The sequence below is a fragment of the Podarcis melisellensis genome, assembly GCF_964234715.1.
Source record: "Podarcis melisellensis genome assembly, chromosome: 14".
In the NCBI taxonomy this organism is placed as follows: Eukaryota; Metazoa; Chordata; class Lepidosauria; order Squamata; family Lacertidae; genus Podarcis; species Podarcis melisellensis.
In genome coordinates this window covers 29,190,969-29,207,896 of record NC_138546.1, presented here as the reverse complement: position 1 = coordinate 29,207,896, position 16,928 = coordinate 29,190,969, and the positions used below count along the sequence as shown (strand labels likewise).

The 16,928-nt window shown below is 47.6% G+C and overlaps 1 protein-coding gene across 1 annotated transcript in view; it reads left to right on the top strand.

Moving 5' to 3' along the window:
- Positions 1-1,347: 1,347 nt before the first annotated feature.
- Positions 1,348-16,928, top strand: part of RGMA (repulsive guidance molecule BMP co-receptor a) — a 32,825-nt gene continuing 17,244 nt past the window's right edge. The window contains exons 1-2 of the mRNA XM_081888674.1: positions 1,348-1,549; positions 11,352-11,467. Coding sequence (XP_081744800.1) covers positions 1,536-1,549; positions 11,352-11,467 — 130 coding nt within the window. The 5' untranslated portion in view covers positions 1,348-1,535. The remainder of the gene's footprint in view (positions 1,550-11,351; positions 11,468-16,928) is intronic.

Genomic DNA, 16,928 nt, shown 5'->3' with positions numbered 1-16,928 from the left:
CACGAGACTTAAGTGGGGAGAGCTTGCAGTCAAAAAAGCCAACTCCTAGGGGCCGAGGTCCCTTCAAACCCCCCCTAAAATATTTGAGGGGACTGGGGACCCTCCCTCCCCAAGTTGATGGGTATTGTCATTCAAATGGTGTGCATGCACTGCATCCTGTGACTGATTATGCAGGGTGGGGCTTACCTGCCCCCGCCCCAATATTTTATTCCTGTTGGCACCTCAGCTTGCAGGCTTCCTAGCAGGGCATTTGGTCAGCCGGGATGCTCATCTAAATGGACCATTGGCCAGATCTTTCCCACCTCCTTATGTATGCACGGGGGAGAGGGATCTCCATTTTCAACCTGTGAAATGTGGCGGTTGGACGCTCTCTCCTCAGAGCTCAATAAAGACCCCTTGCATCTGGATCAGGCCAGGGGCCTGCCGAATTCAGCCAGCCAGGCATCCTAACCAGAAATAGGGATCTGAGCACAACAACAGCACTCTGCCCACCTGTGATTCCCAGCATCCTGATCCTACATGCATTTGTGGATGTGGAACACAGCCGTAGTGGCTAGTACAGTGGTACCTCGGGTTAAGTACTTAATTCGTTCCGGAGGTCCGTTCTTAACCTGAAACTGTTCATAACCTGAAGCACCACTTTAGCTAATGAGAACAGAACGATTTCTGTTCTCATCCTGAAGCAAAGTTCTTAACCTGAGGTACTATTTCTGGGTTAGCGGAGTGTGTATCCTGAAGCGTCAGTAACCTGAAGCGTCTGTAACCCGAGGTACCACTGTATTTCTGGGTTAGCGGAGTCTGTAACCTGAAGCGTCTGTAACCCGAGGTACCACTGTATTTCTGGGTTAGCGGAGTCTATAACCTGAAGCGTCTGTAACCCGAGGTACCACTGTATTTCTGGGTTAGCGGAGTCTGTAACCTGAAGCGTCTGTAACCCGAGGTACCACTGTAGTAGCCACTGTTAGCCTTATCCCCCAATGGAGTCACCACATCCTCTTTTAAAGCCATATAAGTTGGTGGCCGTTGCCCACTCCCCACCTTTCTCTCCCTTGGCCTGCAGCCCCCCTGCCCTCCCCAACCTCCCCTCTGCTGCCTGTTCTGCAAATAGCTCCCCTCCTCACCCTAACCCACGGAGAGCCACAAGAGAGGCGCATCTTCCTCGCTTGCTTGCCTGCCTGCCTGCCTAATCTGGGCTCCCAGCCTCAGCGAGTGATCTGCATTGAGAATCGCTCTGCGATTCCCTCTCTCCTCTCTCTCTCTTTTTTGCAGAGAGATGCAGCTGGTGCAACAACAGAAGATGCCAGACCTCCTTGCTGGCTCCTGCGGTTGCTAAAGGGGTGGGGTGGGGTGAAGAGGGGCATCGCGTAGCAATCTCTACAGGGAAGAGAGGGGCGCAGCAGGTTCTGCAGAGGAGGAGGGGCTCGCTCTCTCGTGGACCATCCTGCACATCTGCCCCCTCCCTCTCCAGGTCTCGTGCATCCGAGGGGCGTTTGCAGCTGGCTCCAGCCCTCTCCTCCCTTTCAGGTGCAAGGCTCATGCAGCGGCTAAGGTAAGCGGCGGTGGGTGGGTGAGAAGGATGGGCGTGCGGGAGGGGGGACTGGGGAATTTCCGGCATGCAAGGTCTAATGGGGGGGTATGAAGGGAAAACAAAACAAAAAAAGAGGTAATGTCCTCTTTGCACCTTTCCTAATTGCATCTCTCTCCATCCCCCAAGGAAAATTCCCTTTTCCGTTGCTTTCTGCTTCTCATGCTGAATTGCATACTTTCCGTTTTTCCAACTCCCTTTTCGACACTTGATCTCTCCGATGCAAAGCCTCCTCCCTCTCCCCTAATCCGATTTGCACGCGGAACCTGTTGAGGATCACTCTGGTGTTTGCATTCCGCTGGAATTGAGTTTCACTCTCTTTTTTTTAATATAGTCAGTTTTTTGCAGTGATATGAACAGATGTGTCTGGGACTAGGTCCCGTTGAGTGCAATAGGACCTGACTTCTGAGTAGACATAGGATGGCGCAGTTAGCTGGACATCTTCCTTGCTGGAGCTGATTCACGCTTACCTTTTGTACCCGCTCTCTCCAGGCACAGATCCGCGCTTTAAAACTCCGTATCCCAGCCCCCCCCCCCCATTTTTGCTCCCATTCCTTGCTCCTAAGGAAATGTCAGCACAGCGATTCGAATAGAAGCGTAATTCCTGTTGAAAATATCTTTTCCCCTATTTCCCCCGTCCTCTGCCATTTCCAAATTTAGTCATGCATGCAAACTATACAACTTTCTTTTCCTAAGAAAAGAGAAGAAAAAGACAGGTATTCCTCCCTCTCCCCCACCCCCACCCGCTCAGATATCTTCCTTGATCTTCCACTCTCTATTCCTGCCACCTAAATTGACGCTGCCTGTGTTCCTATGCTAAATGCATCTCTCTCACACACCTCTCAAATCTTCCATCCTACTCCTATTTCCAAACAAACCTGCCCCATTGACACTGATGACATTTTACTGCAGGCATGTCTTTTAGGGCACGCTAGACATGCATTGCTCCACTGCCATTTTCCATGCGCCGGGTACCAAATGAGTCCTGAGTGACTGTGCAATCACCGATTTAGAATTTTAAACAGATTCCCCTCTGGATTTGCCCTTTGGGGGCGGGAAGGTGGATCTCACAAGTGGTGTTTAAAAGCAACATGTTGCCATTGATTCATCTGCAATAACATAATACCTATTTGTACAATATTAAGTCCTCCTCCCAAAGTATTATTCCCCATTCCCTCTTTAATACTTGCTTGCTACGCTGAAAGTGTGAGATTTAGCAGCATTAGGGGAGAATTGCTCTCAGCTTCCAAACCAGAGATATTCCAGAGGTTGTTGAAGTCCCGCTCCCTCCAGTCAGCATGGCCATGGTCAGGGCTGATGGGAGTTGTAGTCCAACCACATCTGGAGGGCCCCAAATTGGGGAAAGAGGACATTCTAAAACTTGCAGGCCTGTGCAACTTACTCATCAAACTCAATAGTATAAAGGTAAAGGGACCCCTGACCATTAGGTCCAGTCGTGGCCAACTCTGGGGTTGCAGTGCTCATCTCCTTTACTGGCCGAGGGAGCCGGCGTACAGCTTCCGGGTCATGTGGCCAGCATGACCAAGCCACTTCTGGCAAACCAGAGCAGCACACAGAAACACTGTTTACCTTCCTGCCAGAGTGGTACCTATTTATATACTTGCACTTTGACATGCTTTAGAACTGCTAGGTTGGCAGGAGCAGGGACCGAGCAACGGGAGCTCACCCCGTCGCGGGGATTCGAACTGCCGACTTTCTGATCAGCAAGTCCTAGGCTCTGTGGTTTAACCCACAGCGCCACCCATGTCCCTTCTCAATAGTATAGGGCAGTATATAAATTCAATTAATAATAATAATCATAATAATAGGGTTGTCTTGCAATTCAACATGCACATGGCTGCAGTTGCAAAGATTGGTCAACAGGAATCAACTCCTAGGGGTCTTCAGCCCCTCAAATAAAATATTTGAGGGGGCCGCCCCCATAAAGTTGATGGCCATTGCCGTTCAAATGGTGTGTGTACACCACATCATGTGATTGATTATGTGGGACTGGGCTTACCTGCCCCCCCCCAATATTTTATTCAAGTTGGCACCCCTTGAGAGGAACAGCTGCCCCTGCAGGAAAGAATTGCCCCCCCTCACAAATTCACAGTGGGCTGCCCTTATAGCAGGAATAGGGTATCTTCTGGTATTGTGGGACTCCAACTCCCATCATCCCCACCAAGCATAGCCACTGGTCAAGGATGATGTTGCAGTCCAGCAACATCTGGTGAGCCATCCCTGCTCCATTGGGACAAACCACAATGTCACAGTGGTGGAGCAAGCATTTGAATTCTCTGGGCCTCTTAACCAGACAAGATGTTGCGCAAAGCAGGGGGAGATTGGGATGAAAGTGAGGGGGGCAAATCCAGAAATTAGGTTGGTGTTGTAGCCATGAGGTTAGTTTGGGGGCAGGGGGCAGGCTGGAAAAGGCCTTTCCAGGTGCAACAGAATTGTAGAGTTGGAAGGGACCCGCGGGTCATCTAGTCCAACCCCCTGCAATGCAGGAATCTCAACTGAAGTATCCATGACAGATGGCCATCTAATGCCTGCTTAAAAACATCCAAGGAAGAACTGTCCACAACCTCACAAGGAAGACCTTTTCACTGTTCAACGGCTCTTACGGTCAGAAAGTTTTTCTGCATGCTTAGTCAGAATCTCCTTTCTTGTAACTTGAAGCCACTGGTTCGAGTCCTACCCTCCAGAGCAGAAAAAACAAGTTTGTTTCCTCTTCCATGTGACCACTTTCCCCGAAGTCAAACTAGTGGCGGAGAGGGGACTTGTTAATATGTCAACGTGGGGAAAAGATATATTGGGGGATCAGGTTAAATGTCCACCTAGCCTAGCCATCTGCTTCCAACAAAGGACAGCTGTGTGCCTCTGATGCAGCCCAGAATGGCATTAGCTTGTTTTGCCGTTGCATCACACTGTTGACTTATGTTAAGCTTGTGGTGCGCTGTGACCCAAAAATCCTTTCACATGTGCTGCTAGTTAGCCAGATGTCCCCCATCTTATATTTGTGCATCTGATTCTTCTGGCTTAAGTGCAGAACCTTACATTTGTCCCTATTGAAATTCATTTTGTTAGCTTAGGCCCAGTTCTCCAGTCCGTTAAGGACATTTTGAATTATGATTCTGCCTTCTGCGGCATTAGTTACCCTTCTCAGTTTGGTGTAATCTGCAAATTTGATGAGCATCCCCTCAATTCCTTCATCCAAGTCATTTATAAAGACGTTGAACAACAATGGGCCCAGGAGAGAACCCTGAGGCACCCCACTGGTCACTTTTCCCCAAGATAACAAGGAACCATTAATGAATACTCTTTGGGGCACCTGGTGTCATCCAGATGTTTTCTGACTGAGCCTCAGCCAATTTGGCCAATGGTCAGGGATGGTGGGAACTGTAGTCCAGGGTTTCCCAAACTTGGGACTACAGCTGGGTTTTTTGGACTACAACTCCCATCATCCCTCACTAGCAGGACCAGTGGTGAGGGATGATGGGAATTGTAGTCCAAAACAGCTAGCAAGTTTTGGAAATCCCGACTGCAGTCTTAACATTTGGAGAGCCACAGGTTAGCTGCCCCTGCAGGAAAGACTTGCCCCCCCCCCCAAAAAAAATATGGTGTTGCTTTCACATTAAAAGAAGCAGCAACATATAAAAATATATAGAAATATGTACATTTACAAATGGCACTGGGCAGGAGGCAGAATACAGTTACTGTCAGGTTCATTGTTCCTGATTTATATCACTAATTGTAAGGAGGGGGTTAAATGAAAAAAAAGTTAAATAGCATGATGGACAGTCCCAGGTGGTGGAAGGGTGGGAATCAGATGAGTAAAGCTCAATTTCCCTGACAGTTATTAACTGATAAATGCATGCTAGCTGCCCGCTGGTTGCAGGAAGTCCAGATGTCAAATAAGGTTGCCAACTTATGGAGGGCAGGCAGCCTGATGTGCTTTTCTGCCATTAATGGCAACCTGATGTGCAGAAGCTAGCAGCTCTTTACAAATATGTGCAGATCAAGTGGCTTGCAAGAGCATTAAGGATAGTATAAGATGGATAGCTCAGTTGGTTAGAGCATGGTGCTGATAATGCCAAGGTTGCAGGTTTGATCCCTGTATGGGACAACTGCATATTCCTGCATTGCAAGGGGGTTGGACTAGATGATCGTTGGGGTCCCTTCCAACTCTACAATTGTATAATTCTATGGGCCACAACCAAAGATCCACCTAAAGCAGCTTTCCAATCTGCTGTCCTCCATTCAAAACATCTGGAGGGCACCAGGTTGGTGAACATTATGGTTCCAACAATGATCTGCTGAAGCTCACAGACAGCACATGGAGGTGAAGAATGAACACATTGACTACCTCCTGCACCTGGTACTTAAAGATATAGTGCACCTATCTATGGAGGTTCAGTGTAGCTGTCACAGGTAATTGGAGCTGATACAACCATCACACACATGTCAGATGTTAGTGGCATTTAATAAGAATTCATAGTGAGACATTTAATAAGGAGTCACAGTGGCAGTGATCTCCCCCCCCCTCCTTTTATAGCAGATTGCAATATTTATTAGTTTCTTAAATAAATCTGCATTATTTTGTGCTTGCAAAGGCATGTGTCTGGGAGAGTATGACGTTCTTGCTTGTGTTACTCAGGCAAGAGATGAAAGTTTGGTGTTGTTTAGATGTGATTCTTGATTGCTGCCTGTAGGAGTAATTGCATTGCAATTGCTTCGAGGTGGAATCAATTTCCCCAAATTGAGATTTTAATGGGAAGCTCACAAACGGCTGTTATGTCATGTGGTTTAAGGAGGCTTAGGGTTGCATTTATTCAAGGCGCAGGTCTTTTTCTTGCCCCCAACCCCCACCCCCGCAAGCAGACCAGGGAGAGCAGTGCCATCTACTGGGAACCAATGAACCTCAAACTGTATTTAAGCTTTAGGAAGAAAGCAACCACTTGTAATTTTAAAACAGTGAACAAGCCACATAATTGATTTGACTTCTCTTCAAATGTAGTCAACATGCTGGTGCTTCTTTTGTGGGGTGAGGACTGTGTTTGACCAGAAGTCACATCAACTCTTTGTTCAGAAAGAAATACAAACCAGACAAAATCTAACCATTAGCGTGTCTGATGGGGACCTGGGAAACCCGGGTTCAAATCCCCAGCCAGCCATGAAACTCACTGGGTGACCTTTGGCCAATCACTGTTTCTTAGTCTAACCTACCTCACAGGGTAGTTGTGAGGATAAAATTGAAGACCATGTATGTTTCCTTAAGCTCCTTGGAAGGGACATGGGGTATCAATGTAATGATGACTACAACCAGCTTTTTGTTAGACCGTGGCTAACTCGATAATCTTTGGCATTCATTTAAAGAAGGGATGGTGAACTGTGGCCTTCCAGATGTTGTTCTGCTCTAAATTTCCTCAGCCCCAACCAGCATGTCCAATGGTGAGGGATGGGGGCAGCTGGAGTCCAAGAACTTAGGGAATGAGGCAGGTTCCCCACCTCTGAGTTAAAGCAACTTTGCATTAGATTGCCAGCTTCTTACTGGACCTGGGTTCCTGTGCTGTTACCAGCAGCTAAGCATGAATGAATTAGCCAATGGCGGTGCTTATCTCTACACCATGAAAAAGTTCGCTGGTTGATTTCAGCAAATCAAAGCTGACGCTAAAGGCACAGGAGCAGGCCAGGCTGCATTTTTTCTAGTCAGTTGAGAACCATAAATTTTATTTTGTGAACCGCCCTGAGATCTATTGATGCAGATCAAATAAATAAGAATTTTGAACAAGAGTTCCTACTTCCAGACCTTGTTGCCTCAACACCCAGATCCTAAATACACTTTGGTTGTAGTGTCAAGCTCTGCATGTCTTAATGGAGTATGCAGACCTTTGAGTTGCCGTTTAAAATCCTTGGAGGAGAAGAAGAGTTTGGATTTGATATCCCGCTTTATCACTACCCTAAGGAGTCTCAAAGCACACTGAATATTTGTCCCATGAAATTATCCTGCCTTTCCTCTTTGTGAGAGAGCCTTTGCCATTTTTCTGGGGGAGTTTTGGGAAACCCCAAAACTGGAATCTGACCATTTGGTCCTGGAGAGCAGCGTTCATTTCTCATCATTCCACCCATATGATCAATTATGTAAGAAGAGGCTTTTTCAACTGCCACATTTTAAGTCTTTGGGTTTTCTGGGTTATTTTCCAGCTCAAAAATCCTCCAGGTTTGTAACACAGTGGGATACATTTTCTTCATAGCCTCCCCTTCCGGTTCCACGCACCGATGATGCCCAGTTGTTTATTAGAGGTTTGCTGAGATGTGAAATGTGTGCAAAGGGGAGAGTATTGTTTAGGACTGGCTCTGAGGGAGGAATGATAGGGGGGGTGCACGGCAGACTGCTCCCTACAGAGAACAAAATATACAGAGGGAGAGTCCCAGCCAACCCTCTGATGAACGGTTTAGAATAAAGCCTGCGATGTGTGAAGTTTATATCTCGTTTTGTAACGGCGGGTCTCCCGCAGGAGGCAAGTGCAGTGCCCGCTGCCAAGCTGTGTTGACAAGGAAGGCTTTGTTCTGTTGCAAATATCTCTCTGCCCTGTCAGGGAGGAGGTTAGTGAAGGGGCCACTGTCCCTCGGCTACTGGCCAGGACGGCATGCTCTGCCTCTACAGTCAGCATAACATTTGCCTGGGAGTAGCAGGAGGGGAGAGTCGCTGTTGCTTGCTGCTTGCTGTTGTCCTGCTTGCTGCCTTCCCAAAGGCATTGCTGGATAAGATGGGCCTAGATCCATCAGGCTCTCCTCCTGCCCTTTTATGTGTGGTTGGGTCTTGCTGAGGAAGTGTGGGCAAGAAAAGGCTTAAGATCATAAAAGGAGCCTGTTATGTACTGAGTTGAATAGGATCCAAATTGCAGCAGTCTGATTAGTCCTAGAACAATAGGATTCAGAATGCAGCAGTCTGATTGGTCCGCAGGAGCCACCCAATCCAACTCCAGGTGGTAGTGAATCCACAACCTGATTGGCCTATAGGAGAAACCTGGAATTAGCCAATCATGTGGGGCCCATTATTTAATGTATATAAAGCAGACAGTTCAGGGAAACATCCCCATTCCTCATTACTATGAGCTGAATAAAGAGCATGAAATCCACACTCGACTCCGAGTATATTTCAGAGCCCCAATGGATCAGGCCAATGGTCCATCTAACCCAAAGTTGGGTTTCCAGCTGATTTTGGACTACAGTTCCCATCATCCCTGACCACTGGTCCTGCTAGCTAGGGATGATGGGAGTTGTAGTCCAAGAACAGCTGGAGACCCAAGTTTGATGTAGGCAGACATGGTGTCCTTGCAGTGGCCAGTCAGGTAGAAGCCTATGGGAAGCTCCAAGCAGAACCTGAGATCAACAGCAAGTCTCCCCCTGGTGATTCCCACCAACTGATATTCAGAGGCATACTGCCTTCAAACACACAGGGTTATGGCCTAGCCATCGTGGCTAGTAGCCACTGGCAGCCTTATCCTCCATGAGCTTGTCTAACCCTCTTTGTAAAGGCATTGTTGCCCCAAGAGTTGCCAGTCTGTATCTTGTGCCACATTAAAAGGTAAAGATAAAGGGACCCCTGACCGTTAAGTCCAGTCGCAGATGACTCTGGGGTTGCTGCACTCATCTCGCTCTAGTGGCCGATGGAGCCGGTGTTTTGTCCACAAACAGCTTCCGGGTCATGTGGCCAGCATGACTAGCTGCTTCTGGCGAACCAGAGCAGCGCATGGAAACCCCATTTACCTTCCCACCGGAGTGGTACCTATTTATCTACTTGCACTTGGACGTGCTTTCGAACTGCTAGGTGGGCAGGAGCAGGGAACCAACAACGGAAGCTCACCCTGTCACAGTGATTCCAACTGCTGACCTTCTGATCGGCAAACCCTAGGCTCTGTGGTTTAGACCACAGCGCCACCCGTATCTGTGCCACATTCATACCACTCAATTACTGTAATTTTAAAAAGCATGACAATACTTGGCATAGCAATACATGGCAAAACAGTAGGGAAGGCTATGGTTGGGTGACCTGGATCCACCAGCTTGGCTTGCTATCCAGGCACAGGCTGTTGATGGACAACTGCACAGCCCCCTTCACTCTTCATTATTCCTTATCTATAAACTGGACTTGGACAGACAACGCCTTCAGATAGAGGACTGTCCTCTGACAGCCTTTCAAACAGAGGACTTCCCTCTGTAAAACAGGCCACACGGCCCCCCTGGCTGTTAATGACACCTTGACCCTTGCATTTGTTTTCCAACACAAGTTTGATAAAAGTAAGGCGTCGGTGACAAAACTTTCTTCTGTCCCATTTTTAATGGCATTAGGCTGTTATGATCCACCCAGCCGAGGCAATGGACCCTCCCGAATATCCAGTGCTGAGAATAAACTCCTAGAGATGACTGACACTTCTGTGCCCTGCCTTAAGAGTTTCTCAGAGGCACACAGCGGTCCTCTGTTGGAAGCAGAGGACTGGGTGGACATTCAGCCTGATCCCCCAATATCTCTTTTCCCCATGTTGACATATTAACATGTCCCCTCTCAGCAACTAGCTTGACTGAAGAAGACTTCTGACAAATCTTGCAGCCACCTCTTCCCTCTTGGTCCTGGGTGTGTGTGCTGGCGATGCTGATGAAACCAAACAGCCAGGGCCAGATTTGGCTCGGAGGCCTCTGCACAGGAACCTAGGAAGCTGCCTTCTACTCAGCCCAGCTCTTGGGGAAACCTTTGACCCTCCAGATGTCATGAACTACAACTCCCCATCACCCCTGAGCATTAGCCATGTTTGCTAGAGCTGATGGGAGTTGTAGTTTAGCAATACCTGTAGGGCCAAAGGTTTCTCCACTAGTGACTTAGTCCAGCTAGGTCAATGCCATCTACACTGACTGGCAGCTGCTCTCCAGGGCTTCAGGCTGGGGGCATTCCTAGGTCTACCTAGAGATGCCAGGGATGGAATCTGGAACCTTCTGCATGCAAAGCAGATGCTCTCCCCATCTGCCGCAACTCCATGCCAATTAATCTGACTTGGACTGGATCAGACCATTGGTCTATCTAGTTCCGTACTGCCTGCACAGACTGGCAACAGATCTCCAGCCAGGGGCCACTCGCAGCCCTACCCAGAGAGACGCTGGGGATCCAACCTGAGACCTTCTGCATGCAAAGCAGATGCTCTACCCCTGCTGCGCCACAGCCCTTCCCCAGAGCTGCCCTCCTTCTCCTCTCGCTTCCTTTGGAAGGGGTGTTGGAGAGAGAGCGGGGGGGGGGGAGCCTTCTCTGTCTCTAGTCTAGATGGAGTGCTGGAATCCAGCTGTAACACATCTCTCCTCTCTCCCAACCCCCCTTCTTCACGTTGGCTCTGTAACCGGATACGTGCCTTGACTACGCGGGCGGGACCAGGCCTCTGAGTGGCCAGGCCCTGCCAGCAAGGAGAAGACTTTACGCATTGGAAGGGAGCGCGCGGTGATTGATGGCTGGGGCTGTTTTCCAGGGAGAACGGGGCGGGTGGAATTCGGTGCGCGCTGCTCACTTCTTGCCCGGGCGCTTGGAGTTCCCCGCTCAGAGCCAGGCTCCGGTTTCCCCCTCCCCTCTGTGTCCTGCTGGTGCTGGTGTTTTACTTTTTATTTTCCCCTCCATGCCTCCTCTCCTGTTCAGTTGAGTTCTTTCCCCGCTCCTCCCTCCTTCTTACCTTTCTCTTTCTTTTTCCCTCTCTCCTTTTGCAAACCAAAACTCTTCTTCTAGGGAGAGGCTAGTGGTTAGAGCTGAAGCTGGATGGATGGGTATGGGGAAAGGGGCAAGCGGCCAAGCCCTTGGACTGATCCAGACCCTCTTTCTCTCTCTCTGCGTCTTCCCAACAGGTAAGGAGCACCAGCTCCCCCGCTTTTTTCTGTTTTGCTTAAAAAAAATTTGTAGGGGGGGAACCAGCTTTCCAAGAACTGCCTTTTCGGTTTCTCTCCCACCCTCCCTCAAGCCCCCAATCTGTGGGCCTCCCATTTGCTCTCATTTCACAGCACTTAGCCACATGTTGGAAAACCTGGTGGTGTTCAGGCACCCAGCCTGAATCGATCAGAGGCACACCAGACCCACCTCTTTGCAAATTTCTTTTGCTTCGCATCGGTTAGCCTAGAGACTTTTGTCCGCCTCATCAAGATGCCTTTGTTGCTCAGCATAACTGAGAGGGCAGATGTATCAGGGGGGGTTGTAGCTGAGCTTCAGAGCTAACAAAAGGCACCGAGAAAGTTTCCCCGTCCCATAGGCTCTCCGTCCCCAGAGCATTTTACTTGAGTGCCCATGTGAGAATTGCGCGTCTCTGCGACAGAGAAGCAGGAGGGGATCCCTGACTACTACCTTACTCTTCCGTTAAAGGCTTTAGCGATGGCTGTGAGATCGAGAGAAAGCATTTGTACTCCTCCTCATTAGTGAAAGATCAAAAAACACACCATTTGGCACCTTGTTTCTTATGTTTGTTTGTTTTGCAAATGTTGACTTATAGACTTTTAAAAGCCAGAGGGATGGTGAGAAGGATATTTTCAGGTGATTTTGGTTGGGAAAGTTCTTGAACCAAATGTTTACATGTGCATGTCTGGAATATATGTGTGTACCTAAATTTGGGTTTGGTGGTGTTGCTCAGCTGTGTTATACCTGCGATGTAGAATAAACCAGATCCAAGACTGGGGTCCCAGATAGGCAAGGAATGAACCTCTTGACACATTTTTCTTCCTTTCTTTCTGGGACATGTTGGCAGATGCATTGATCTTGCTCAAACCTGCCACTTGTTGCTAAGTTGGAAACCTTTGCTGAATGCAAATATCTACTCAATATTTCAAAGCAAGAAAAAAAGAGGGGGGCTGCCCGCTGTGAGGGGGATACACTGGCAGGTTTTTTTATCGCCTCTTTATTATTATTGACCTGTAGCCTGACTTATTTGCTGTTGCAAATTTGCATGTTTTCTCTAGTAGCCAGAGTTAAGCTTTTCTCTGCTAACATTTGGGTCTACCTCCTTCGCTCCCCTCCTCTCCATCGTCCCCCCCCCCTTTTAATCCCATGGTTTGTTTTTACGGTGTCAGAAAAAGGAGCGGGTTTTCAGAATCACAGCTGAAAACGCCATCTGTTTCCAATGAATCCCCCCATTGGCTTTTCCACCGTGTTTCTGCCGGATTCTTGCTTGCAAATTCCTTCAAGCTATGAAGGCTTGTTTTTGTTGGGGGAGGGGAAAGTAACTTCACACAGGGAGAGTTGTTCCCTTCCAAAAAAACTCTCCAGTTCCTTTACCTCGAAGGTTCTCTCCCCCCCCCTTTTCGTTGAGGCAAGTGGTGGGGGGCGCAGAGAGCAGAAGGAATTATTAATTGCTCTAGGGCTTGGAGCTCCTGGTATAACTGCCATTTGTGCGTATATTGATTTATTGCAAAACTCTTCTTTGCAAAGTGTGAAATGATTGGATGGGGGGGGAGGGAAGTATCCTTTAAAACACACACACACACACACAAGCAACACCCTGACTATTTGGTGTTTGTCTTGGTTGATCATGTAACAAAATAAAATCTCTCCTCTCTCTCCCCCCACCCCACTTCAAATCCATTCCAAGCCTTCACACACTGAAGCAATTCCGATGAAATGCTTTGGAAAAACTCGAGAGAGTTCGGTTCCGCAGCCTTGGAATTGCCTTTCCAAGTGTGTGCACAAGCCAGCTCTCCCTTCATGCAGATTTGCTGGGAAGGTGCTATCTGATCTGAGATATTATTGAATTCTTTCCCTGAGAAACGTGCTGGAGCCGGAGATCACCTTGCAAGAAGGAACTTGATCTTCGATCTGGGATGTGCAGCAGATTGTGTGCGATTCGTTATTATTCACCCCTGCGGCAATTAAGCTGTATTAATCACGATTGGCTCCGGGGCCTCCCTTTGTCAGTAGTCTGTTGGTTGGGAGTTGGGGTGGGAATGACAACTAGGGGTTTGTGTTACCCTACAAGGATGGTGTAGGATTTAGTTGTCTTGCTCCTAGTGACTGACACATACACACAGCTTCTTAATAGTTCTGAGAAAATATGCTGCAAAATTGCACTGGCTTCAAAAGAGGATTAGCCAAATTCATGGGGGGAAAGGCTTCTAGCCATCATGGCTATGTTCTAACCATGGAAACATAAGTGGGGAGCATTGCTGTTGCACACTGAGTCCTTCTTGCAGTCTTCTCTTTGGGGTGTCTGACTGGCCACTGTAAGAACAGGACTAGATGGGCTGCCCACCTGATCCAGCAGTCAGACTCTCCTTATATTCCTAGCTGACAGAGTGTTGTGCTCGGCAGTGGCTGGTCTGGGTTCAAATCCTACTCAGTTAGACATTCACTTAAGTGGCCAGGCTCCATTCCCAGCTTGGGCACAGTTGTTTAGTGAGGGAAGTTTTACGCAGGCCTTCCTTTTGGTAAAAACGGCCTCTGCTGTGCTTCCCTTCTCAGAAGATATAAAAGGAGAAAGGAAAGTGGGGAGTGTTGTTGGCCCAGTTCTGTCACATCTCTGAAAGGTTGAGAGTGGAGAGCTGCCCCTGTTCTGCTCCTGCTTTGAGAGCACATCAGAAAGAAGAAAGCTTTTAAACACACACACAGAGAGAGAGAGAGAGAGAGAGAGATTTTCTCGGTGACTCTAAAATCATTTCTCAAAGGAGTCTGTTGGGCACAACAAAGAATTGTAAAGCACTTTTGTGAGGCATTCATGCCATATATTTAAAGAACTATGATAACACTTCATGGTTTCCACCACACCTCCAAGAATTATGGGAGTTGTAGTTTGCTAAGGGTGCTGAGAGTTGTTAGAAAGTTGCTATTCCTCTCATAGAGCTACAATTCTAGAGCAGTTTTTACAGGAATGGTAGTTCTGTAAGGGGGAATAGGGACCTCCTGACAACTCTCTGCACTCTTAAGCTACAGCTCCCAGAATTCTTTGAGGGAAGCCATGGTTGTTTAAAGTAGCACCACAATGTTTATAATGCAAGTTGTGAATATGGACATACTTTTCTTTTAAAAAATTGTAAATTATAGCAAAAAAGGGAAACTTTTACATAAAAGAAATAACAAGAAAACAAAGTGCCAAAATCATATGTAATATAAGATCCGGCAGAAGACAAAACAATTACAATGTTTTCTGTGCAACTTGGCACTTCCTTAAACTAAGGAGTTCACATACAGACTTGCCAAATGGAAAAAAAATGAAGGAACGAAGAGTTAACATCATTGTTTCCCTTTGTTCCCAATTAGTAGTAGTTCAACAGAAACGTACCTGAACATATTTTCACAAAATCCACCCCTTGGAATAAGCAGGAGAGGCCATATGGCTACAGACTTCTTTATTGGTAGATAAAATAAAAAGCCATGTCCTATGACCAAAAAAACAACAACAACAGTCTCTTACAGCATATGCTCTAGCTACTTTCAACTTTTGGGTAGAAGTTTTCTAGAAGAGCAGTTTGCCAGACTTTTGAATACTGGTAATCGTAAGTTATCTGAATCAAATGTCTCCCAGGGTTTTGCCACAGTTCCTCTTGCTGGTGTTAACAGGTATGAAATGGGTTCTTTATTCTTTAGGTCCCTCTCCACATCTATATGTGTGGTGTGAATGTGGCCATACTGAGCCCTTCTGCTACCAAGTACTCTCCTGATGATTTGACTCTGCTGGGCTGAGGATGATGGGAGGGCAGCAGGTTGGGGAAGGCTGGTCCATAGAGTGTCAGCGGTGGCCTTGATGGATCTGCAATCTGACTTGGCCAGAGCATGACGCACAGCCCTTATTTGTTGATTGATTTTTGTTAATTTATTTAAACATTTGCAGATCATGCTTTCCTGTACAATACCACAAGGCAGTTATGCAGACACAGTATTTCAATAAAAATGTCAGACGCTTCTGTGAGACCTGAATGGCGCAGGCTCTCCAATTCTCCAAGGCCTGTTTGAATAATACACATGACTCACAGATTGCATGGGGGTTATATTCTGGGTACTGTGCATAAAAGCTGAAATCACGTATAGCCAGAACAACACCAGAACTTCTATCCCGTCCCCTGCCCCAGTGCAATCATCCCTAGCTTTCCCATGCAAAGTGAAGTGCTTTTAAGCTCTCTGCTGTGTGCGTTTAATTTGTGTGATTTCAGCTGGCCGCCCACCAAATGCGTAAACCTGAAATTGTGCTTGTTAAATGCATGCAAGTTGTGAGTTACCTGTCTTTAGAAGATGTCTAAAAGTGAGCAGGGATGGCTCGTTCCAAACTTGTATTGGTAAGGAGTTCCACAGGGCAGTACTTGCCACACTATAAACTCCGGGTGAACTACTGGGCCCAGTTCAAGGTGTTAGTGGTGTCATAGAAAGCCCTATATAGTTTGAGATCCAAGTACCTAAAAGAGCACCTTCTTCAATATCAACCCTGTGATTGGCAGGTCATGTTGGTGATGCCGCCACTAGGGGCTGTTAAGTTGGTGCTGACCTGTGGCAAAGCCTTTTTGGTGGTGGTTCCCTGGTTGCGGAATGCCCTCCCTTCTGAGTTGCACCTGTCTCCATCATTAGTAACTTTCAGAAGGAATTTGAAAACATTCCTGTTTATCCAAGTGGCTGAAGAATACCGTTCTTGGCAACCCTAAGATTGGATGAAATAATGTTTTTAACTGGCTTCAGAATGTTTCAAATTGTAACTGCTCTTAGATGTCATTGTTTTTGGAAGGATTAGCTGTTTTTGAAGGGTTTTGTTTATAAATCGTGTATCCGTTTGCCGTCCATGGCTCCTTTGGGAGGAAGGGCAAGATATATATCCAAGGAATAAGAAATAAAGAATTTACCACTGGAAGTGCCCCATCAGAAGACCTCAGCGGTGGAGGTGAAGGATAAGAAACCAGGCAATCATTAGGGTGCTTTGACCCTGTGCTGTTTAGAGCTTTGTGAATTAACAAAAGAATATTGAGCCTGGCCTGGCAGCAAAACTGCAACACCCATGCAGCGTAAACCTTTTCGCAGTGACGTGATCCTGGGGAGGTCTTCATCCTTGAGTATGGGGTGTGTGTGTGTGTGTGCATAAATATGTCACTGAGACTGGAATTACTGGCCTGGAGGACGGACAGGTTGTGGATGAGAGGTGGCAGGAACCGGGAGAGCATCTGTTGCCTTGGATGAGCTGTGTGGGCAGGGTTTTGGGAAGGGAGACGTAGGAGCCAAAAACCACAGGAGGGTGCTGCAAAATTGGGGTTGTGGTACATGAAGGCGAGAGGCTGGAAGCGGGACGGAGGCCCTGGCGCAGCTCGCTTGGCTCGGAGGAGCTGGATTTGCTCTCACTCGTCAGCTTAATGA